General features: G+C 41.6%; 1 protein-coding gene across 1 annotated transcript in view; it reads left to right on the top strand.

Annotated features, from left to right (window-relative positions):
• Positions 1-24,488, top strand: part of LOC118405038 (adenylate cyclase type 8-like) — a 63,530-nt gene that overhangs the window by 22,284 nt on the left and 16,758 nt on the right. Inside the window, exons 3-7 of the mRNA XM_035804438.1 lie at positions 8,380-10,331; positions 15,745-15,804; positions 16,298-16,987; positions 21,995-22,144; positions 22,726-22,862. Of these exons, the coding sequence (XP_035660331.1) occupies positions 8,868-10,331; positions 15,745-15,804; positions 16,298-16,987; positions 21,995-22,144; positions 22,726-22,862 (2,501 nt within the window). The 5' untranslated portion in view covers positions 8,380-8,867. The remainder of the gene's footprint in view (positions 1-8,379; positions 10,332-15,744; positions 15,805-16,297; positions 16,988-21,994; positions 22,145-22,725; positions 22,863-24,488) is intronic.

Here is a 24,488-nt window from a genome sequence, read left to right as displayed (position 1 = left end):
AAAGTTTGATCCATTCACACCGAGATAGTCCCCACTCTTTTGGACAACTGTTGTGGGTTAACTTGTTTGTGGTGTGGATCTTCTTGAATACGGTACTCCGGCCTCACGTCCAATCTGAGAGGGTGTCCCAAAGAGCGCGGTAACATAGCTTTGGGCATTTTGGAGGCCAAAAATGTACGTCTCCTGCAAAGTTTAACTGTATTGGTCCACAAAATGTTATTTCGGATGCATGTCAATGGTTGGCTCTGTCACGGCCTGCTTCAAAAATTCTATTGTATCAAAATCGTACGACGACCTAGAAGTGACCGCGCCCTATATAGCTATGATACCCCTGTCACATTTGCAATCGCCCGAGCCTCACTTATGATAATAACTTTATTGTACAAGGTACAAAGTATGGCTTATATGTGACAGGGACGGTTTTCAGCTGATAAATACGTGCAACCCTCTGTCGATCTTCAATATGGCCGATCTTCCATCGACACGCCCGAAGATCATGGATAATGTGACAGGGGTATAACCAAAATTGGGTACTCATTTTCACCTAAATAGAGTGGCTGGAAAAATAGGAGTAAAATGCTTTTCCCAAAGGGACAACATCAGGGACTACTAGCGATTGAAATCCAGAACCTTAAACATTTTAAGTCAACAACACCACCTCGCCACCATGTTAAAGTTATAAGACTTTGTTAGAGTCTTACGCAACATATGTTACATGTCACGTATGCTTAGTCATAAGTCTTAAATTCTTGATCGGCTTAGTTGGCGTGATGTGCCATTACTTTGCTAAACCTATCGCTTATGCCCACTTAAAACAGCGAGAACTAAAAGGCTTATGTAAAAAAAAGCGGCTCGGATTTTCCTTACTCTCAGGGGATAGAATGTCCTTACTCTTAATACGTTAAGGACAGCTGGGCGCAGAGGATTCCGCTCAAATGAGTATGGTGTTTTTAGCTTGTTTTATTCGCACTGCTTACATGTATTTGATATACTGTGCAAGAAATATGGTTGGCCGGAAAAACCCTTATGACTATAGTACGGCATTTCTTTCTAGCACTTAAGGATATTTGGCGAAGAGAAATAGAGATTGAACAAACAGCTTGACTTGAAACACAACTACCAAAAACTAGCCCCCTGCTGTAGAGCTTGCTCAGGTGTATAGCCAGAGGCTAAGGAAATGGTGGCCCGGAAGCCTTATACACCATATGGTGCGGAAAGAACTTTAACACCTTAGGTAGACTATTCAAATCCACAAGATCTTGAAAGATCATAACTTGCAACAATGATTTTAATATCTCTGTTCATTTGCTGTAAAATAGTAACAATATTGTGATACAGATTACTATCTCTTTTATGAAATCCATCACAAATTAGACCCACAGAAATAATAACTGTGTGTTTCAATAAGCACGTACACGGTACCGAATACGCATGTGCAGCGACAAGAATTGTGGGTAATATGTCAAAGGCGAAGGCCCGGAGACATAGGGAAATCCTTCTAGAAATTGTTATGCAAATGAGGACAATGGTTGAGAAGAGAACTATTCAAAAGTCACCTTTGACATATTGACATATAAGGAACTTCACCTTTGACATATCACCCACAATTCCTGTCGCTTCACATGCGTACTAGGGACCGTGACCATGCTTATTATCCCTCTTTCCAGCATCATGTCGGTCATTAGCAGTAAGGCAATTAGAGTTTTGCAAGCTGTGCCAATGTTCTCATTAGAAATCCCCCTTCTTACACGTGTAGTCTCCGGTATGTCATCCGGATGTAGTCTCCGGTATGTTATCTGGGACCACTTGTCAGAGAATAGAGCGGAAGCTACCTTCTGCCTTTACTGTATGTGTAGGGCATCCGCCAGTCATTCAATATACAGCCTCTAACAATGGTTTCCTATACAAAAAAGAGGAGATAGCAACTGTTAATAACTCAACTTTCTGACGTTATTGGCATACAAGTATACCCTCATAAGAAAGCCCGCCATCTCAGCTGTCCAAAAAAGCAAATGTCACCATGAATCTTACGGCACGGGCTTCCGGGAAACTAAAGAAATGACCCTTGACCTCAAAACCGCACCACAGCTTAGTGAGTAGGTCCTGTGCTAGGACAAAATAGTCCCAACTTTGTATCCCCTGATAACCACAAAAACTCTGCTTTTCTGCCCTAATCAGAAAGTAGAAACCCTCCCCTGTCACATCCACCTCAAAACTGCCAGGATTTCTACCCATTTGACCAGGAAAGAAATCTTTCAGTTTCAGACCCGGACCGGAACTACATTCAAACACCATCAATTTGTATGGCGGATGGCTTGCGGATGACCTATAATAGACCCTTAACGAATACCATTTTACCAGACGTTACCAGGAAGTCACTTACGTAATGCCGTGGCTTTGACGGCACAATCCCCATAAAAGTTGAACATCTGGACAGCTTTATGAAATACTTTATTATTCAAGAAGTTTTTAAGTACACGGCTTATTGGTACTTGTGCGTAGACGCGTGTGGTCCGATTCACACGCGTGTACACGTGCACGTGTTTTTAAGTGGACTCTAGGTACTATAACTCTGAATATGTTGAATGGGAAACCATTCTACGTTGAAATGAATAGCGAACGCAAGATCAAACACTTGCATGAGTATAAGTACGGTTACTTCTTTGTCTCCTTGCGTAATGACATATGGAGACTAACGTCAGGTGGCATGAATGCCACACAATAAGTGTAAGACGTGCTTTTGTGAAAGCTACATGTATTTGGGTTAATAATCGGGCATATATCCTGTTACTTGTACTTTTTCTTTTAATTACGTGCACTAGAATCAATAGACATTTCGGCGTAATAAGCCACCTGTGCAGGTGCGTTGTCCCGGTATTGTTCACGTTTGATTGGTTTCAATCTATACAATGGTGAGGTACGTTTTGCATCTAATGATAATGTACGGTGGCTAAGAAACAGAAAAAAATCTCAAAGTCTCGGTTCTGTATTCATGAAACTGAAACTTTCTGTCCTCGTTGTATTTAACGTTTCGAGGCAGTTATGTGGTGTTTTTCTTAACGCACAGACTTGTTTACTATTTTGTACATAAAGTTTAGCTCTAACAGTTTTTCTTTCCCTTTGGGGTGGATCATTCTGTAGGATTTAGGGCTTATTTGACTTTTTCGTTTGGATTTTGCTCCTTGCACTACAGTTGTCACAATGACGATAGAAAGAAATACTGCCACACAGAGTATAAAATGTAAATCGTTGAACTGCAATTTCCAACACAAAAATTGGAATCACTCAAATTTTCGACCGCACAGCATCAGTCTTTGTCAAGGAATGAACAATCCACTGCTGTCGTGACGTCACGTTATGCAGATAGAACACGTGACTCAGTGAGCATTGCATTATAGTTTGCAAGAAGTCTATGGCGCCCACCGTCTCTATTCAGGGATGGTTGTAAAACTCTGATGTATATGGCTTCTTTAATCCTCTAGCAAAAAAGTCTGGTTCTGTGTCCAAGATTTCAACTTTGTCCAGTTTTCAAATTTGGGCGAGTCCATTTTTTGTCTTGGAAATTACAGTCCAACTATTTCAAGAATGACTTCTACTAACACAGATGAACTTTCAAGTTAAAAATTGTATTTCTCTTTCCCGCAGTCGACAAAAATGGTGTCTGCAGACTTTTTATTAAGTCGTTTGTGCTACCAAAACCACAACACTGTACCCCCACCTAGGCTGTATATGGCTATTCTTAGCTACTAGTAATACGATGCACCTTTTACAGAAGGCCATACGATCCGACCTTTAAAGGATAAGGATGCTTTTATGTAAGTCCTCCTGGCTTAACATGGAGGGTATTTTGGTCAGGGTTAACAACCTCTACAAGCAGGTTGGTGTACTGTCGTTCAACATGGCTGTCGTAAAAAAAGGCCTTTTGAACTAGTTTAATACAATCTAAGTTAACACAATTAAGTAAAATCAACCCATATTTTGCGGCAATGCATGCATTTGGGTTTAAAAAATCAAGCGATACAGCCGTGCTCCGTAAGAACTGTTATCAAAAGGGAGTCCCGATTTAGAAGGGTGATTACTCCAATATGTACCTTTTTATCCTCTTGGACATGGAAGAATCAGCAAGGTAGGTTTGCATGTGCACAAAATCACGTGTGCGTGCATGGCTGTCATTATATACACAACTATAGATTTACCCGACAAATTTACCCGACAGCTTCCACCATTAACCATCCAATATGGCGGATAACACATACGTCATAGTCACGTGACTGCAACACCTATAGTATTGTAGCTTGTATGATTTGAAGAAGCACAACCGTGTTTTTAGTACTACGACAATGTACACTTTCCTAGTAGCACATGTCTTTGGTACTGAAAACGTACGTAGCTGTTCTTCTTTTCATCATGCAAGCTACTCGTTTATCTTAATTTCCTGAGAGTTACAAGATTCGTAAAAGGATTGACAGTTGAATATCACTTTTCAAAGTACCAAGCCGAATATCAAATTGCAAGGTTAAATCTACCGAGCTGAGATCGGGGAGGGGCATGGGCATCTACTCATTTCGATAAGTATGGTAGGTTATTATCAAGTCTGAGGTGTGGCGTCTCTTATTCACGGGACATCCGGCAATACATCCCATTTTAGAGGACGTCCCTAACCGTAGCTAGCGGCTCTTTTTACCTGTGTCTAGTAATGAAATAGGTGCCAAGTGCCTTTCCCAAAAGCACAATATCGGTGGCACATCAACGGATTCGACCCCAAAATCTCAGCGTTATGAATCGAACGCCCTGTCGATTGCACCACATTGTGTCATAGGCATGCCTGACCTTGGTGCTGAAAAATGTATAGTTCTTCTGGGGCCTGCCAGGCGTTCGAACCCAGAACCTTACGTAACATCGGATTCTAAGTCAACAACTGTAGAGACTACCTTGCTACCATATCACACCAAAAGGTTGCATATACACATGCAAACGTAACGTAAAGATATAACTCTTCCAGAACCCATGAACCAACCAGTGCCGCGGCTGTGGTGTCACGTCCAAACGCACTACAGACGGGTTATGAGTTCAAGTGACCCACTAAAAGGCTATGTCGTGTAATAACAGCACAGCAGCGTAGCGTAAGTGCGTGTGCATGACAACAGGAGTCATGTTTGTCACGTAGGATGGCAGGCCCTCACCTCAACAGCACACATGTCAAACGGAACCTGGCAACCGTTAGATAAAGTACGCATCACGAATCATTCGGTAAAAGTCAAGGTAGTCTCATAGCCTTTCATAAGATCTTAGGTGGGTTCGCACATGCGTATATATCTAAGTCCGCATGAGGTCCGTATGGAAGTCGTAGCCTCTACCCGACTCAAGAACAAAGGAAATAGGACAAATAACATGCCAGTGGAATCGGCTCGTATCATACTCCTCGGACAGCTAACTCCTCTGGCATGTTATCTGTACATATTTCTCCAATTTCTACTATTTTTCCAGCGACCTGTGGTGCCTGGTAGAGGCTAAGAGTTCCATACGGAACTCATACGGACTTAAACATACGCACGTGTGAACCCGGCTTTAAAGACAGTGGGTTGTTATCCACTGCGTCTTGGCTAAGGAACACAAGGCTGTCCATTTTCTGAACATTTTTGAAATAGTTGAGCTGTAATTTCCAACACCAAAATTGGACTCACGAAATGTTTGTGTACATTTAAGCGATCTATCAAAAGTTGAAATTATGTGTGTATATTGAGAAGATGGGTCGTTGTCCCTTTTCACGTATATTACCAGTGATAAGCAAAAACAAAATATCGAGTAGCCAATGCCAGTGGACATAAGATCGGGAGGTTATGAGTTTGATTCCACACGCTGTGACCTCAATATATGCACTTTACATGGCTTTTCTGACTCACTCAGGTGTAAAAATGGGTACGTGACTTCGGTTGAGGAGGTAAAAGGCGGTGAAAGAGGGGGGGGGGGGGGTCTCCACCTTTAAATTCCATGCCCTATACACAGTGGATAACAACCCACTGCCATTTTTGGCTTCATAAAGGCTTTTATCAGCTAGGCAGCTGCCTAGTGTTCACACTGTATTGTAACTGTTGCAATTCCAATAAAGTCAAAGGCTTTGGGGCTATTTCAACCATTTACTTCTTTATGTCGTTTTGTCAATACTGAACCGAACAGGTGCAACGGTCTTCGTGTTTTATTACACCAATTTATCACGTTGTGGACACAAAATATCACAATAATAAATACCATAGAATGACACTAAGTGGGTACAATTTAGTGTGTTTACTTAAGAATTAGAAAATTGTATTTGCTTTATGGATAGGGGAAAACCAAAAATTAACTTAGCTGGAGGATAAATGAAAATGCCTGTCTGATTGCAATATTGTCATTTTTCTCACTGCACTTGGGGCTCCGGTGCGCCACTGCGGAGTTCGTTTACCGTGGTACTGTTGTGTTTTTTTCGCCGATTTTTTTTAATGACTTAGAAATTGTGTAATATGTAAAACTATAACTAAACTAGAAGACAACAACATACACAAAATGTAAAACAAATTCGTTCTTTATCTCTGAAATTCGTTGACTAATCTTTCGAACCCCGCAGTGCCACACCGGTGCCCCAAGTGCAGTGAGATACCACATTAGCTTTCGCAGGCACGCTGCGTGGTAGCAGTTACATGTAACTATACTACACTCGGAACGACCTGTCACACCTAACCTTTGCACATCTATCCCTAAACATGATTGAAGCCTACGCCGCAATGATATCCCCACTGTCCTTCTATGCTAGACTATGGTTTCCACTCTACGATAATTCTTCAACTTCAGCTTTGTTGGGGTGACCTATTCTTCCCATACATAAAAGGTGACATATGATACAGCATTGTAGCAGCCGTGAGTGTATGCGTAACTGGTGTGGAAGCGTATCCCGTGTCTCATGTGCGATACGACCTTACTTAAAAGGCTTCTACATACATGGTCATATACAGGTGAGTTATAAGCTATCTAATATCAAAGTAACGTTCGGTACTGCCGGGTTCTAGCGGTAATCTCAGAGGTACTAGGTTTTATATAATATTTAAAACAGTTTTCAATGACTCGTATATGTACTTGCTGGTCGCCGAATCCCCTATTTCGGGGTGGAGGGGGGGGGGGGTGCTTCGCTGCGTCTGCGCTACGGCGTAAAATCTTACAGATCGCTCGACGAATTCCAAAGATAAGAACGAATGTCTTTTTCGGTATGTGTGATTTGTTGTCTTTTCAGTCATATGTTTACATTTTGTATGATATTCCAAAATTATGAAATCCAGGGTTGCATAAATCCAATTTTGGTCGCATTTTCCGTGTGGTGAAAAAAACACACCAGATGTCATGATTTTTCAAATGGTCCACTCTGACTTTCCTATGTCGTTCTATCTATTCTAAAACGAAGATTTCTTGCCACCATATTCTCAGTGTGCCGGTAACGTATAGCTTTGTACTATTTGTATTCAATAGAATTGGCTTATACTAGTTCCTTTATGTGGTTGACTTTGAGCCCCCTCCCCCCTCCATACAATTTCCTGTCTACATAACTGACATGTCATGCCCCGAAGCTTGGCAGCGTGTGTCAAAGGAATCCATTCTTCCTTGAAATAGCATTCTGCAATTTCATGAAATCTATGAATAGGAATACTGGACCTGTCAACGCCATGAAAGTATTGAGTAGCATATTCTCTGTCATTTTTTGGGGACAAGATAAAGTAGCATCGCGTAGCGTAATTGGTAGGGTGTTTGGTTCAGAACCTGAGGTCATGGTTTGAAACCCTGATATTGCTACAGTCACAATTGCGCCGGATTCCGTCGGGGCTGTAGCCCCGGCCGGGCTCTGTAGCTCCGGTCGGGCTCGGTAGCTACGGCCGGACTCTGTAGCTCCGGTCGGGCTCGGTAGCTACGGCCGGATTCTGTAGCTCCGGCCGGGCTCTGTAGCCCCGGCCGGACTCTGTAGCTCCGGCCGGATTCTGTAGCTCCGGCTGGATTCTGTAGCTCCGGTTGGGCTCTGTAGCTCCGGTCGGGCTCTGTAGCTCCGGTCGGGCTCTGTAGCTCCGGTTGGGCTCTGTAGCTCCGGTCGGGCTCTGTAGCTCCGGTTGGGCTCTGTAGCTCCGGTCGGGCTCTGTAGCTCCGGTCGGGCTCTGTAGCCCCGGAAATCGATGTTACTACAGCTGATTAGTGATGACAGTATTTAGACAATTCAGTCGTCATTTTTATGGTAATTCATACTAACTGCCAATTATGGCATTTTACGATCTTTTAATTGCAATAGATTATTAACTTAGATGCTTAAAATGTTACAAGGCTTCCCTTTTACTTATCGAATAGACCATCCCTGTTTTGCCTCAGGAAACCTAACGGCTGGTGACTCCACCACTACAGCATCAATGGAACTTCCCTCTATGAAAAACTACGTTGGACGATTTTCTGTCATTGAAATCCGAACAACCGTCTAGCAAAGTGTGTTGTGAGCGGATTTTTCTTCCATTGGATGATTTGAAAACAGCGTACACATGTTGACGTGAAAAAACAGAACGTCACCCCAAACAACCCTTCAAGGAGGTGGCTTTATGGGGGCGTTACGAGAGGATGTAGCGGACTTTGGGGTATTTTACATAGATTCACGTCCAACGCCGTTGCTTGGCGACCAGTCGGTCGTGCCCACTGGGATTACGTCAGAATCAGACGATACGGCGTGTTCGGTAGCTATCGGCTCGCGACTACTCCATTTGGGGGATTGTCGATAAAGTACAAAGACCACAACTTCTGGAATCACATAGCCATGTAATGGCGTCCAAAGCTGCTGCATCATCTACAGGTTTTATGAGGCGGAAAATATGAGTTTATCGCAAGCTGGAAATGGCGGGAAAATCCCCCTGAGTGAAAATTCAAACACGATCTCAGGCATCTTGCCAAACGACAGTCCTGAGGAAATTTGTGTCGCCTCGTTGGATACGGTGGCAAATGGTGACGATTCTGTGCAGAAACGTCGGTCACAGACACCCACCAATATAATCCTTGTTGAACCAGAGAGTCAGGGACCTAAGGCTGGTATAGAGCCAGGGACAACGGATTCCCGCGCAAACGGTGACGTCATTGCAAATTCCCCCGACAGGGAATCAGGTGCGAGAGCGCGCAATCAAACCGCTGGATCAGACGACGCGTCGGATGTGACAAACTTGTACCACAGAAACGGGTGTCATGACAACATGGCCGAGTTGTCAACTAGCCCCAGGGGTTCGGTAAGAGAGAGGAGGCAGGCGTACAAACTGCAAGGCAGATCGAGCCCGAGTCCGAATGACATCGACACCGCGGCTGGCCAAACCTTTTGTCGGGGCAGCAGTGGGGTTGAGCCCGACGAAAATTCAAACCCACCCCGGTTGAAACAGGAAGCTGAAACTGTTACCCCAGAAGATACGCGTGACGATAAAGAGCACGTAAAAGACCATTCAGACAAAAAATCTACTGTTTCAGCCATAGAGACAAATACAAATAAACCTTCCGAAACGAAACATTTAGGGCAAGGAGATCTTGCTGCAAAAGTAGCAGGTAACTCAACTTATGATGCAATGCTGGGACTAGAGCAGCCCGGACAACTCTGGCCACAGGACGTGCGGGATCTACGCAGAAAAGGGGCGCGGCATCTACGCAACCTCCGCTCAAACTCTGTAGAGACTAACAATAGTACCCGCTCCGTGGAAACCAGAGAAGGCACCCCACAGAAAGACAGTCCCGATAGAACCATCGGCAATGAAAGTTGTTCAGATATACCTGAATTTGACATAAGGACAGGATCCGAAAAATCGAAACACGAAGAGAGTATCAAACTCCCAAGAGACAGAGATAATCATATTACTAAATTGAGGCATGAAGTTACTAGTGAATTGCCAATCAACAGTTGGAGTCAAGTAGTAATCCAAGAGGAGGGGTCGGAGTGTTCCCAGGATCCTTTGCTTGAATCGCCCGCGTCGTCCCTACATCCGGGCTCCGGGGTCGCACCTGCGCAGAGCCGCCCCACCTGGAGGCATGACAGCCTCGCGTCGGACGCGTACGATCGGCTGAGGTGGGACGACTCGCGGCATGGTAGCGCTACTTCCGAGCAGCTCTCGCTGAGGTGGGACTCCCGGCAAGAGAGCGTTGCTTCCACCGGGCCGCTCTTCAGCGGCTGGACGGAGGATACTCAGAGTTCTCGCGGCGAGGCGGCCGACAGGGTCCCGGAGCTGACCAGCATGGGTCGGAAAGCGGTGAAGAGTAAGCTGCTCTGGCACACAGCACTGACAAGGCTAACTCAAGAAATGCAGGTAAGTTGAACGATTTATTTAAAAGATCAAAACGTCAAGAAAAAACATAATTTTGAAGATGTATACGCTGTAATATTTCTGACCTGGCACAAATGAGTTACAGAAGATTGTTTTCTTGCATCCTTCTTATAGAGCTTCTAAAATGTGAGCGATTTCCATTGTCCACAAGGTTCAAGACATGTTAATAGAAAACGTAAGAAACGGGAGGAAGCATTTAAAGAATAATCGAAACTTGTTCGTGGAAAGATTTTATTTGCGGCGTCGACTGAACTCCAAACTCAGCGTTTGTCAAATAAAACCGTGCTAGTTATCAAGCCAAAATCACCCTCTCTCAATTTCAATGTTTGTAAGATGCAAACTCTTTCACAGTACACGCGTGATTATTTAGAAGATTTCAAACCAACATCATTAAGACATAGAGCTTCAGGCTTTTGTTTGTTTTTATTGTTATTTGATTGAAATTGTAACGACGCAGTTGACTGGTTGGCCCAGGCAACAGTGCACCATCTCACATATATCATACCAATTAGAATTGAAGTTACACATACACTCGGTATTCCTGTTATGAAATATACCAAACATCCACATATGACATACAGTATAGAATTTTACTCGTCATTATAACATATAGACCCTGCCATCCATTTCTAACTACCGTGAAATTTTCTTATTAGAACTGAATTCGTATTGCTTGTCGCGATCTCATGGCCGTTCTGGCAAAATTTCAGAACCTGATATAAGCACAATGCGACCATATTGTATATAGTGCCATATTGTACTTTGTGAAATGGTTGTTGCCATATACATTGTACCATGTACAATTGTTGTTCATTTATATAATCAGAAACCCTATACTATAGTTTAAAATGCTCGGTGTGTACTAAAACAGAGGAGGATATCTCGAATCTTTCCTGACTATTTTGTGAACATCCATCCGTAAGAAACGACAACAATAATCTTCAGCCAAATCCAACATTTTAGAACTAAATATACAATGCGAAAATTATATATAATCCAGAACCCCGTACTTTTAAAAATGATAATTGGAGCTGCAACAAATTAAGGATTGTTTCCTGACTATTTCTCATCCACGAGAGAGGCTAGCAATTATCTTCAACCAAACCTACCATTACCATATAGTTAAATCAAAGAAATAGGTTTCGGATATCCCCTTCTTTGCTTTGTACGTTACGCACAGTTGCCCTTTACGCAAATCTCGTCTGAGACCCAAAGACTACCAGTCGCTTGTGTACGGTACAGCTCGCACAAAGCAAATGCCTCGAGGGAAAACATTCAGACGAGACGGTTTTTTTGTTTTTACGGTCTTGTGCGATTTCTTGCGTGGGTGGCATGTTTTACCTTGCTGAGGATTTCACCCGAACGGTACACAATGCGTCTGCAAATGTCACGCATGAAGTAGTGTTTTTTTACCTGATCCACTCGTGTAAAAGGCCTTAAGGTTATGGTCGCGTTTGAACTTTTCGATTCTTGTCTCAAGCAAACCCTTCGAAGGACTAGGAAAAAAAGTCAAAATTGGTCAGAATTGACTAATTCATTGCTAGAGAGTTAGATCGAGAATTCTCTAGACTGCGAGGCAGTGTAGAAGCAAATAATCTGCTAGACTTCTTGGGAAATAAAAGAAAAAAATCTTGTAGGCCAATTTTACTATTTTTAACAGTGCACACCAGAAAGGCCCGGTGTGCTTGAGAGTCCTTCTATTGCTGGTAACACCAGATGTGTCCCTTTCTCTAATCCGCTGCTCGCACGCTATGTACGCTGTCATTGCCATATGCTTTGGCTCCATTCTTCATAACAATGAGAAAACGACGACAGGGAATTACTGAATAGAATATTTGTAAAGTAAATGATGCCAAAATAGCAGTTACTCAAGCAACTGGACATGATTTTGGAAACGGTTAGGTAGCATTCAGTACCTTTCGTCAGTGACATGGAGCAAAATCTGTTGGAGAGCTGCCCGAAACGTCTGACCATTTCCAAAACCACATTCAGTTGTTTGTAGCAACTGCTTTGGGGCGTATTTTATTATCCGGATGTCTAGCTTTAATCGACGCTATTGAAGTAGATTGCTTTATGGGAAAGGTTTAGGGCCATTTAAGTCATCTGTTTGATCTTCAATGTCATCTATAACCAATGGCATAAAAGCACGTGCACAAAAAAGAGTTGAAACAGAAAATAAGCAAAAATTAATGACACGAGTAGACGAAGTTTGATAAGCTTTAAAGTCTAGATACAGAAGCTCAGAAGAAAAACCCAAGCCTTTGGGGAAATTTGGTTCATTCTTATATAAAATTGATTCAGTTGTCTCGACTTCGTTTGGGTATGTCGCTGTAGCGCAACTGGTAGCAGCTTCACAGTTGAGCTCCTGGTTCCAATCATTTTGTAACTGGGAAAATCTGGTTCGATTCTGGCATCTCGGCTAGGGTGGTATCTCACTGAACTTGGGGCACTGGTGCGGCACTGCGGGATTCGTTAACTGGGACATTGTTGTGTTATTTTCGCCGATTGTTCATAATATAGATATTGCAATATTGCTTGTCTTAGAAGACCAAAAGTACACAAAACGTAGGAAAGTTCGTTCTTTATCTCTGAAATTCGTTGAGTAATCTTTCGAACCCCGCAGTGCCGCACAGGTACCCCAAGGCAATACAAGATCTACACGTACTAAGCATTGGCAATACCAATTTGCAGTGAACAATCCACTATTTACCTATAGGCACTAATAACAATATATGCCATCGTACATGTACGTCCAATGTTGTTTCAGTGATAACGAGCGAAAGAAGCGAGCAAATATAATAAAACATGTACCAATATTGGAAGTCATTTTCGGGAGTATTTGTTTTTATAACATGGTTTGTTTTCTACGAACGGAATTCGGCAATTAAGCTGTAAATTTGCAACTCTTTTCCGGATCTTTCTATATGTTATTGAAGTCGGTTTCTTGGCAATGGTAGACCATTGCTAGCATGTCGCGACACATACCCGTCATGTTGGTCATTGTACATACAGTCCTTTCGCAATTAATATTTTCTCAGTAATACTGTGTTGTAAGTACCATATTGGCGCCAAACGTGTGTTGTTTGGTGCGTGTTTGGGTTGGTAGAGTTGAAATGGTTGACCCAGTGTCAAGCCCAATTTCCCCCTCTTCCAAATATTTGCCCCGACACTACTTGGAGGTCTCCAGTATACCTGAGGGGTAAGAAGTGCGTCACTCTCGTGAAACCTCGCAATTTTCAAGCACACCACTGAAATATTTTATGTTCAACCTTACTCAGGGGAAACCCAGTACTATCTACCATTCAGAACTGTCATTTATTTGATGTTGTATTTAAGTTCATCAAACAGACAGATCGTTTTAGCTGAACCTTATTTGATTATTTCTAAGTTTGTTTATCAGCCATATGTCACTCTGTTGTTTGATTCCTTGTTTATTTTCATGTAGTTATGTCTTGTGTTCAATAGACAGGTTGTTTAAGTCGATTTATAACCTTATTTGATTACTTCTAAGTTTGTATGCCAGCTACATGTCACTTTGTTATTTGATTCCTTGTTGTTTTATTTCATGTCGTTATCATTATCTCTTGCCTTTGTTATTTAGCGTTTTGTAGTCCTGTATGTGTGTCTTTATTTTGTTTATGATGATGATGATGATGATGATGATGATGAATGGTTTATTGGTAAAAAATCACTCGCAGCCTGTTTGGCTGAATTGCGGATTTCGTACATGAGGAGAAGACCTCGATAAGCAGGGTCTGCTTTCTGTCTCATCCTCTTTAAAGAAATGTGAATAAAAAATAAAAATAAAAAATTTTCAAGCAGATGTCTGAGCGGATTTTAGAGTCGTGTTGTAAAGACTAATTAATAATTCTAACCATAATGCCACGCACAAATTATGCTTATGGCAATGAATTCAATTGCAAAATCATGCACGAGTTGGTATAGATACAAAGAAAATTATGATATTACTATGCTATGATTTAATAACACATTCTTACAACAATATTAATGTATTGTCTATCGGGCCATTTGCTATTGACCATATCAGCATTTTTTGGCTTATTTCATTAGCAAACTAGAGTTCCACGACCCCATACCTTCGCCAAATAATCCTTTCTTTACAACTGCTGTTTTAATTGTTTATCATTAATTATGCAAATAAGGTTCTTATTTGCATAAATTGTATCAGTTGATCATCTCCTCTACCAGACACCAGACGTACACAATCTATGTTAAGAAAGAAGACTTTTATCGCATTTTCTGATAATTTATGCAAATGAGGGTTCATTTGCATAATTAATGTTCAACGATGTTCACCTGTACATAACTTCCAAATGCTACAAGTAAGAAGTTACTGTCATTTACCACAATGAAATTGTATCATTTTCTCATTAATTATGCAAACTAGGTATTTATTTTGCATAATATATATCAATCAATATTCTTCTCCTTATCAGTTACAGGTGTCACATGTTGCAATGGTCCCATAATGGAACTGAGCGTGTTCATAAAATTTCATAATTATTTATGCAAATTAGATACAAATTTGCATAATTAATATGTCATTATATGAAGCATCGCTTAAGCTATCTACATACCAAAAATGATAACAATTCGTTAACCCCTTTTTGAGTTATTCCCTTTTAAAGTCTGACACTAAACCTGCCCTGCAGTTCCAAAACAAGCCGCTAGGGAGCCCAAACATACACCACTTATTCTCGGCATCAAGAGCTGTCTACCACTAAAAAATCATGGCCGTAGCATGTTCAGAACTTGAGATATCAAACCAGGAAATTCTGCTGCAGTACCATAACAGGCTGCTAGGGGGCCCAAAATCTAATCGTTTCCAGGTCTCACCAAGACCTACTCACATACCGAATATCAATACAATCCATCCAGGCGTTCTTGAGTTATCCTGGTCTTCTACATACATACATACATACAAACATACAAACGCTACCCAAAATATAACCTTCTTGGCGAAGGTAATGACGGCATTTATACCCACATCTTCGTGTTACAATGAAAAAATATTTTTTTTAAATCACATTCTCATGAAGTATTAAATATTTCAACCTCAACTATTCTACATTAACAGATACGTATATGCTACATATACTTGAGTGTAAGTACTGTATAGGTATATACGTACAGATATCATCCTTTGGAACGCTTTCAATTAAAATGCTTGACCATGCATAACTTTTTTACCGTCAAAGAATGTTGCTTCATATTTGTGAATATACATGTAGAAATAATTTGTTATGTTGACAATCATTGAACAGGATATTATTTACGTGTCATAATATATGTGCAGAAGCATAAAAAGTAGAAAATAAAAAGTTGACTAAGTGAAAGATGAAACTAAAACGGTTGTTTCCTTACTTTCCAACAGAAAGATGGAACGGTGGTTTCTCCAAGCAAGAAGATTTCAGTAAGCGGTGAATACATACAGGTAGGTCTGTTGTTGTCATTCAACAATCAGAAAGGGCGCGGTCACATAAGTCGTGCAATCGTCGTACGATTTTGCTGCCATAGGATTTTGCAGGCTGTGACAGAACTAACCGCCGGCATTGTCATTGATCTAAGACAACCTTTTGTGTAGCAAACAGTTGAACTTTGTAGAACATATGCATAACTGTCCCAAAAATGCCCTAAGTTAATGATCGTACGACGATTGAACGAAGTATGTGACCGCGCCCTAAACGTGCACGGTATATCGGATTGTCCAACCGCTGGAGGTGTCTTTTCTCTTAATGCTAGCATATTTTCATCCACTGTTATTGTATGAACGTTTCGAAGACTTCAAGTATACGAATCATGATCATTTCAATAGAATCATGCTCTATATGTTTCATACATTATCTAGAATCTTTCGACATGTTACTGGCGTCTTCAGCAAATGCTTGGTTGACCTAATATGGTTTTATTATAATTGTTAATTCCAGGAAATCAACAAGAAGATTTCCACCTGCACGACCAGCTTCCCGGCAACCAAAGTCCACCCTGATATCGAGAGCACGGAAGGAGGGAGCGAGGGAAGGGCTGTTGAAAAAGACGGCATCTCCAACCCCCCAAACTTCTTCAACAACGTCGGTTACATCTACCGCGGTGTGATCATACCGACACTAAACAACGCCTTCAACTCTGAAGAGCTAGAGACTCTCTACCAGCACTATTTCCTCAGGCAGCGCCAGAAATCACTGATTTTCCTAAACTTCATCGACATTGTGAACTTTATCGTCACCTTCCTGCTCTACGCCATCTTTATAAAGGACAGGTTCACGCTTGCGAAACAGATTTTGTTTCCAATATTCGTACTGTGTGAGATTGTGGTCTGCGCGCTGGTGAAGTGGAGGCGAGGGTTCGCGCGAGGATACATGAGATACGCCGGCCTGTTCACCTGGCTGATGTTGACACTGGAGGCCGTGTTACTCCAGGTGGATACAGGCGGTACCCGTCCGCCGACGTTCCAGGACGGCCTGTGGCAGGGCCTGTTCACGGTGCTGGTGACCTACACTATGGTCCCCTTCCCCCTGGGGTGGGCCATTCCGGCAGGGGGCATGACTTCGCTGCTACACCTCATCTGTCAGGCGGCCCTGGTTAGAACAGCGTCGGCGGAAACTTTTGCTCGGCAGGTAAGTCTCAAGTCTAAGACAATTTTTCCACATAGTTTATATCATCATTGAGGGAAAACTGAAAAATTGCCATCTTAATTGTTCGCAAGCTATCGGATTTAGTCATATACGTATGGGTTGTAACAGTTATAATTTGGGGGCATTTCCCTTTTTTGTAGAAAATATCGTGTTGTCAGGGGGTGTGTAGCAAGACAAAACAATTTCACAAATGTGCATTTTTTTCAACATGAAAGAAGCTATAAATGAGAGGATAGATGGATGGATGGATGGATGGACAGGCGGACGAATATCATTTCTGAGTGTTTTGTTGCCTTCCAAGTCGTACTTTAACCTCATGGATAACGTCGTAAGTGATTTCTCGCTCTAGGTTTGTACACCTGTCTCTATTCAGTGGGATGATGGCCCCAAAAGAGAGTGTTTTTAAAGTTCCACATGCCTGCCTTAGAAGACAACAATCTATGGTTCTGAGAAATAATGAGACATTTCATTGTAACACTGACAGCTAGTGCCTTGGTCCTTTCTAAGGCTGTCTATTCAATTTCTCAATGGTTTTTCCGTCACGTACATGGGACTTTGTTTAGTTTGCATGGAGTGGTGGTCAGAGTAGGGATCCTTGAGGTACCCCTGTGCTAATTACCCATTAAAACCACTAATGATGTAGTCATGGGTGCTTCAAGAGCTTGTCCTCAGCCTACATCAACAACAAGAGCTTACCTTATGTAGGTTAAGTAGTTTGTTATTGCATTGCCATTGGCAAAATGTTTAAAACCCTCAAACACCCGAGTGGGGTCCATTTGGACCCCAGGCGTAAATTTTGATGTACCATTTGAACAGTTTTAATCTGAAGAACAAATCCTTCCGTGACTTTGTCGATCAATATCTTCTACACCTTTTCCAAAATTTTTGTACGAAGATTGGTTAAATATTGTGGAAATAATAAAGAAAGTCCGTGTTCATTCCGTCTGGGGTCCAAACGGACCCCAGCAAAAAAGTGCAGTTTTTAAAACAAACTTTTGAGACTAACTCTTTAACTACTTATCTTATGATCACCAAACTTTCAGAGAATGATAAACATGTAAAACTAAATCCTCATAGAAACTTCTGTGTCATTACCATGAAATATGATGACATTATGACGTCATTTAGATAATAAGGGCGGTCATGTTGGATTTTGACTAATGACGTCATGAAATTAGCATAAATTATAAGTTTTGAATAATGAAAATAACATGAGATTACCTAGAATTTATTTGTTGTTAGAAAATAAGTGAAGTTTACCAAAAAAACCTTGTTTAAATCGAAATTGACATTTTTTTGCAAAAATATGCCTTTTAGAATTCCGTTGCCATGGCAACCTCAAAAATGATAAACTTACTTTATTGACTAAAATGTTTGCTAAGTATATTTTGTGATATATTACAAAGTTTTGTAGCTTTAGCACTAGCCGTTCATGAGTTATGAGACATAAACCTTGCTGACGGCCTCAAAATTCCCCTCTCTGGTCAGAATAGGTTTAGTGCAAAACGTGGTCCTTCTGATCTTTTGCATAAATTATGATGATGAGCTGGAATTTGCAACACTTTAACATATCAAAATATTCCTCTCACATTGACGAAGCAATGTATATACAATGATGACCGATAAGAATTGGAACTGAGATTTTATTAACAAAACATTTTGGGGTCCGTTTGGACCCCACTCGGTCATTTTAGTCGCAAAAAAAGGTCGGGTGCTTGAGGGTTAAAGAATAAGGCAGACCGAAGCCGCTTTTCTGCATTCTGAATTCTACATAATGCCCCTTTCCTGTATTGATCATTAGCTGACATTTGTGCCCTTTTAATTTGCCCATGCATGATTCTGCCGTTCCTGTAGACAAAATTGCTTGATGATTTCGTCCGTATTTTTACTAAGACCTTGTGCTACTGTTTTTTTTACCTTACATCAGTTCTTTTATTGATGATAATAAGTTTACATGCAAGTTCCTGCCCTGCAGTCGATTGCAACATTCAACAACATTAGAAAACAATTATGAACATATTTCTCCATACGTCGATTTCTTTTATTTTGTCAGTTTCATCGGTTTTTGATCTGTATCTATTCCCGCGTCTTATACTTCTGTAATATTTTTAAACGTCAATCCCAATTTGCACTAGAATCGTACATTCTTGTGTCCCTCCGTCATTTCTAAAAACTACATAATTGACTCGAAATTTGCAATTGAATTTGAATGTTGAAGTTGAAACATTGTCTCAACTAACAGAATCTAAGTCCTTATCTTATAAGAAAATGAACTCAAAATAGATATGGGAGTTGGGACACTAAGGTAGATATATCAACAGGACTTGTATCACGAGCTTGGTCTAATTTGTTTTGCTAACATTGCGCTATCAGATTCCAATTTTTCACTTCTAACCTTTTCCGCCCGGCTACTTTACTTAAGTCGTCGTAAACCGTAATCCTCTGGACTTTGGGAACCATTTTGTAACCATGGCAACAGGTCTAAGGGAGCACCGTATGACGTCACTGAAAGTGTGGCCTTTGACCAAATATGGCAGGAAAACACGTGTACCTGAAATTGGTTAATGGCCGGGCTATCTTCTTGTCGCTGGTGTAGAAATTGCTTTTCCGGTACCGGTGTTTTGTTGGTCTTTTAGTAGCATTTGACTTCATCACATTATGCCTGTCTTCTTTTTATCGTTAGTCGGTATTGCGGCTTTAAAAAGGTGTCCGTTGACACCTGTTCCGCCATACCCTCCATTTGTCATTGCATATGGAGAATCCTAATAAACAAATGAATAAAAGTCCGTTTACCCAGTCCAACAGCTTCCGAAACACGCGAAAAGCAAGAAATCAAAGTCTACTCATGAAACCTTCTTCACATCTGAAATATAGCAACTAAAACTTGTGTATTGACAGTTGGAGTCAGTTCAGAGTCAGTTAGTTCTACGTGCTTAAATTTTGTTACAGATTAAATGAAAAGGGAAGAAAAGGGTAATTCTGTGTAGTTTTTTTTAATAGTTTTTTTTTCAAGATTAGGCCACGTTGATTTGATTATATGGATGGCATCGGCGCTCGCACCAATTTTCGGCCATTTCCAACAACAAAAAAAAGTTTTCGACCACACAATAAATTGTGCAAAGCAGCTGTAAAATGAGCACAAATATTCCGTAGATTGAAAAAAAAGTATCAGAAAACAGATAACTAATGCCATAGAATGTCAAATTGAATCTAAAGTCAAAGAATAAGATGTGAAAGGACAGAAAAAAAATCTATTGATGGTTGGGGGAGGTACCAGTACAGAAAATTCAGGTCCAGAGGATCATTTCCATGTCCGGACATGAACCTGGACCTGATTGTCTGTGGAAACTTGAGAATTGGCAATGCTCAAAACAATGGTAATTGGTCAATTTTGCTACAAAGGAATCTGTTTGGTGGATTATTGGACTCCCACTGCATTTTAAAATCCTAACTGTTTCTGTACCTTTGACTGTAGAAACTTGGTGCAATTGACTATAAACTCTACTTGACTTCGCTCTTGTTGTCTTCTTGGCCCCCCGGTGAGACCCCAAATGGCTGCCGACACAGTGTGTCCATTTTGTAATTGGCGAAACCTGTTCCTCTGTTTTTTTTTCAGGTCTGTTTTTTTCGGATTTGTCCAAGAAGAAAAAAATGTTTTGCACCCGTATGATGTACTGGTCCCTACACCTAACTGTTGGTATACCATACTATGTGTGTTTAGTCCTATGTTCAACCTTCCTGGCCACTTTGATTTCATACTGAAGGCAACTTTTTTTTTTTGGCCAAACTTTTTTTTTATTCGCTCGCTCGCATCAGTTTTGGAGTTCCCAGAGGATGTCATCCATATAATCAAATCAACATGGCCTTACAACATCTAGAATAGATCTTCTAACATAGAACATGAATAACAGATCACTTAGAATGCAACAAAATTGAACAAACAGAACACAACGTAAAGAATAGAAAATATACTACCACCAGTATCACGAAGAAAAAAATCACCCCCTCGTATCCAGATGTAAGACAAATTCTTTCATAACCAAATAGAGCATATTTTGAAAGTTCTGAAGAGGGGTGCGTTTTAGGGTGGCTTTTGTGCACGGTAAATAACCTGCGTTTAATCCCGCATCGCCCGCGTCCTTAAATCGCTTTTCTCATCTGTAATCCATCTCTGTGGACAGTTAGTCCTTAAAGGTGTCTGATCTCACACTGTATGTACGTCATCGACGGCAGAACCTGGATACACGGCTATCTGGTTCTACGCACATTTACAAGCATATGCAGATAGTATTACCAAAGGAACAAACCCACAAAGACCACCAAACAAAAACCTTTGCTTTGAATCTAACCACTTGATCCATAATCTCTGATCTGTAATCCCATTGCATTGCTACACAACCAGAGAGGAAGATTAAATTCGAATTCTACATTATCGAATAAAGGTCATCATTGTATAACGGAAGTAAACGATCCCTGTGCGGACTGCTAAAGAACGGTATGCAGTGATCTAAATTTGGTTTAAAAGGTGATAATGGTAGAACATATTAAATGTTAAGGAATGATGTTTCATCGCGTCAAAACAGCTGCCACAGAAAAGGAAGTAATGGCTCTAAAGAAATGCTGTCATCTTGTATCCCTCATAGATATTTTGTTGTTCCAACTCTGTACAATGTCTTTTAGACATACAGAGTACTTCTGCACTAAAATATGTAATTTTTTTGTTTTCAGCGTCACTTTTTACCTCCTTGAGAATGGAGGTATTGTTTCGGGCTTGTCTCTCTGTGTGCCTGTGTGCTTGGAGCACAATACCTTGTGAATTTTTTTATGTATTGTCATGGATGTGTGTGGGTACATGTTGGTTTGGTTCTCCTGTCGATTCGACAGATGAGCAGGCAGACAGGCATTTTGCCAGTGGGTTCGGCAACCTGTTTGCCTGACCTGCACATGACTTTAAAAAATCACGGAGTGACGAATTATTTGCATCTGCAGCTGGTAGCGAACCTCCTGCTGTACGTGTGCGTGAACCTAGCAGGCCTCTACACCAACTACCTGACGGACCGTGCGCAGAGACTCGCCTTCCTGGAGACACGGAGGTGCATCGAGTGTCGGGTCAAGATCGAGAAGGAGAATCAGAGACAGGTAATACTTTAAACTTTTTTTTAAATTTTGGAGTCATACCACTCACGTAGTTAGCTCTGACGTTTGTTATACACTGTATACTATTCTTTTTTGCTTTGCTTTATCTGTCTGTGTGTTTCTCCGATTGCCAATGCCGCGTTGCCGGATATCCTTAGTCTCCAAGCAGACCCTACGGTGCCTTAGAGATAGTATCAAAGCTGGCCAAGGAGTATAGCTGGCCAAAGGGAGATAGCCGGGCAATGGGCGTCAAACGGGCACCGGCGCTGGCTATATTCCTTGGCCAGCTTTGATACTATCTCTAAGGCACTGTAGGGTCTGCTTGGAGACTAAGATATCTTCAGTGATGGGATTTGTCATTGGGACTGGAAATGTTACAAAGCACTGTTAATGCGTAGAAGTCTGCTGGTTGCTTCTTTTATACATTGTACTATATTGATGACTTTACAATAAAGTAGCATTAGAATAGAAACAGACGTAGAACAGATGGCATCGACACTACGATAGTCCAAAAGACAGTTTTAAGTTTACAGAATATTTGGTCAAATACTAACCAAACAATGCCACAATCCTATCCTGAACAGGAGAGACTTCTACTGTCCATTCTGCCGCGTTTCGTTGCCTTGGAGATGATCAACGATTTGTCCAATGAGGTTGAAGACGACGAGGCGCAGCATCAGCAGTTCAGAACCGTCTACATTCACAGATATGAGAATGTCAGGTGCTGAAATTCTTCCCTGCGAATATCTGTATCTATATCTATATAGCCGGTATAACCACCATTCGGCGTAACACACCAGCTTCGCAGGCACGCGGCGCTACAGCAGCTGGTTATATTACACTGAACGATCCGTCACACCTAACAATTGCACATCTATCTGCGAGCGTTCTTTAAAACTACCCAGAGAAGATGCCCCTACTGTGCTAGGGGACCTGACGTTATTTACTGGGGGGGGGGGAGGGCTGGTGCAAAATAGGTCTGGTAAAAAATTTTTCAATGGCCCCCCCCTCGCCCAAAAAATTTTTCTATGGCCCTCCCCCCGCCCCAAAAAATTTTTCAATGGCCCCCCCCCCAAATTTTTCCTTGCCTTTTCCATTACACACAGTCTGTCATTAAATAATAACGTTATAGAAATAACAATAGCGGTAGCGTTGTTTGAACGTGACGACGATCAGGGTGTCAAGGCCCGCGCGTCAACAAATTATGCACGTTGGAGTCCTGCTGGGGCATATATTATCTCCCAAAGTTTTACAACAGCCGAGTTTTCATTATGATGACATATATACAAACATGTAGCACTTGATGTTGTTACACTCACGCTGCAACGGTTATAAGACTTACCTTGTCTGATATCACTTCTCCGATCTACGTGAAAAAAGTCTCTGGTAACGTTAACGTTTGATACGCAAGATCACGAAACTGAGCGTTTCCGCCAGACTGGCGGCTAGCTGTTAAAGGCCGTCCAGGGATCGGAGGGCGGAAGGCCCGACCGGTCTCGCTACCCCGGAAAGTTTGATATTTTTGACCCTCTAAAACGAAATTTCCCGCCTTCCGTGAGGCAAAAAAAATGTGGATTTTATGCGTCCACATCAACGAAGAGAAAAGCGGGCGGGGAGGGGCGGTAATCCAAGGCGATCTTTTCCACTACACGCCGTACGAAATTTACACAAAAGAAAACAAATTAATGTTGTAGTTGGAAGAGACTTGGGTACATTTTTGCGATATCGTTACGAAATCCGCTTCAAGACTGCTTCAATCTTTCCAAAACGGGAGTTATTTCGGCCAATTGCAACCAACAAACTTGCCAAAAAATTTCACGCCACCATGATTACGTCATCTGCAGCAGAGAGCCCGCTGTCACGAAAGTAAACATCGTAATGTTTTATCCCGTTGCCGTCCGTGAACCATTCCGTATACAAAGAACAGATGCACGCAGGATTGATATTTATACTAATTTTAGTTTCTATAGTTTTCTTAAACTTCGTGCGAACATGGAATCACACGACAGAGGCGGCTGCAGAAAATTAAATTTCTCAGTATGGGGAGGGCGAACTATATCAACGTAATCCTTGGGGGTCCGGGGGCATGCTCCCCTGGGAAAATTTGGAAATCTTGACTATCTGAAACGATCTTTCCTAAATTTTGATGGGCAAAATTTGCTGGCAGACTAAGCTAAGTTTAATAGCCTTTCTATTAGAACTTAACATGGTTTTGAGGGCGACGACGCCCCCAACGTATTTCCACGATTTCGAGCGCCGGGCATGGCACGAGCCGTCGCAAGGTAGGTCTGGAGAAATGTCATTCAAATGATGAAGTTTGGACCCTCTGAGACACGATTTTCTGCAT

Source organism: Branchiostoma floridae, chromosome 17, assembly GCF_000003815.2.
Source record: "Branchiostoma floridae strain S238N-H82 chromosome 17, Bfl_VNyyK, whole genome shotgun sequence".
Taxonomy (NCBI): domain Eukaryota; kingdom Metazoa; phylum Chordata; class Leptocardii; order Amphioxiformes; family Branchiostomatidae; genus Branchiostoma; species Branchiostoma floridae.
Note: the sequence above shows the minus strand (reverse complement) of the source record. Positions and strands in the feature narration are given on the sequence as shown.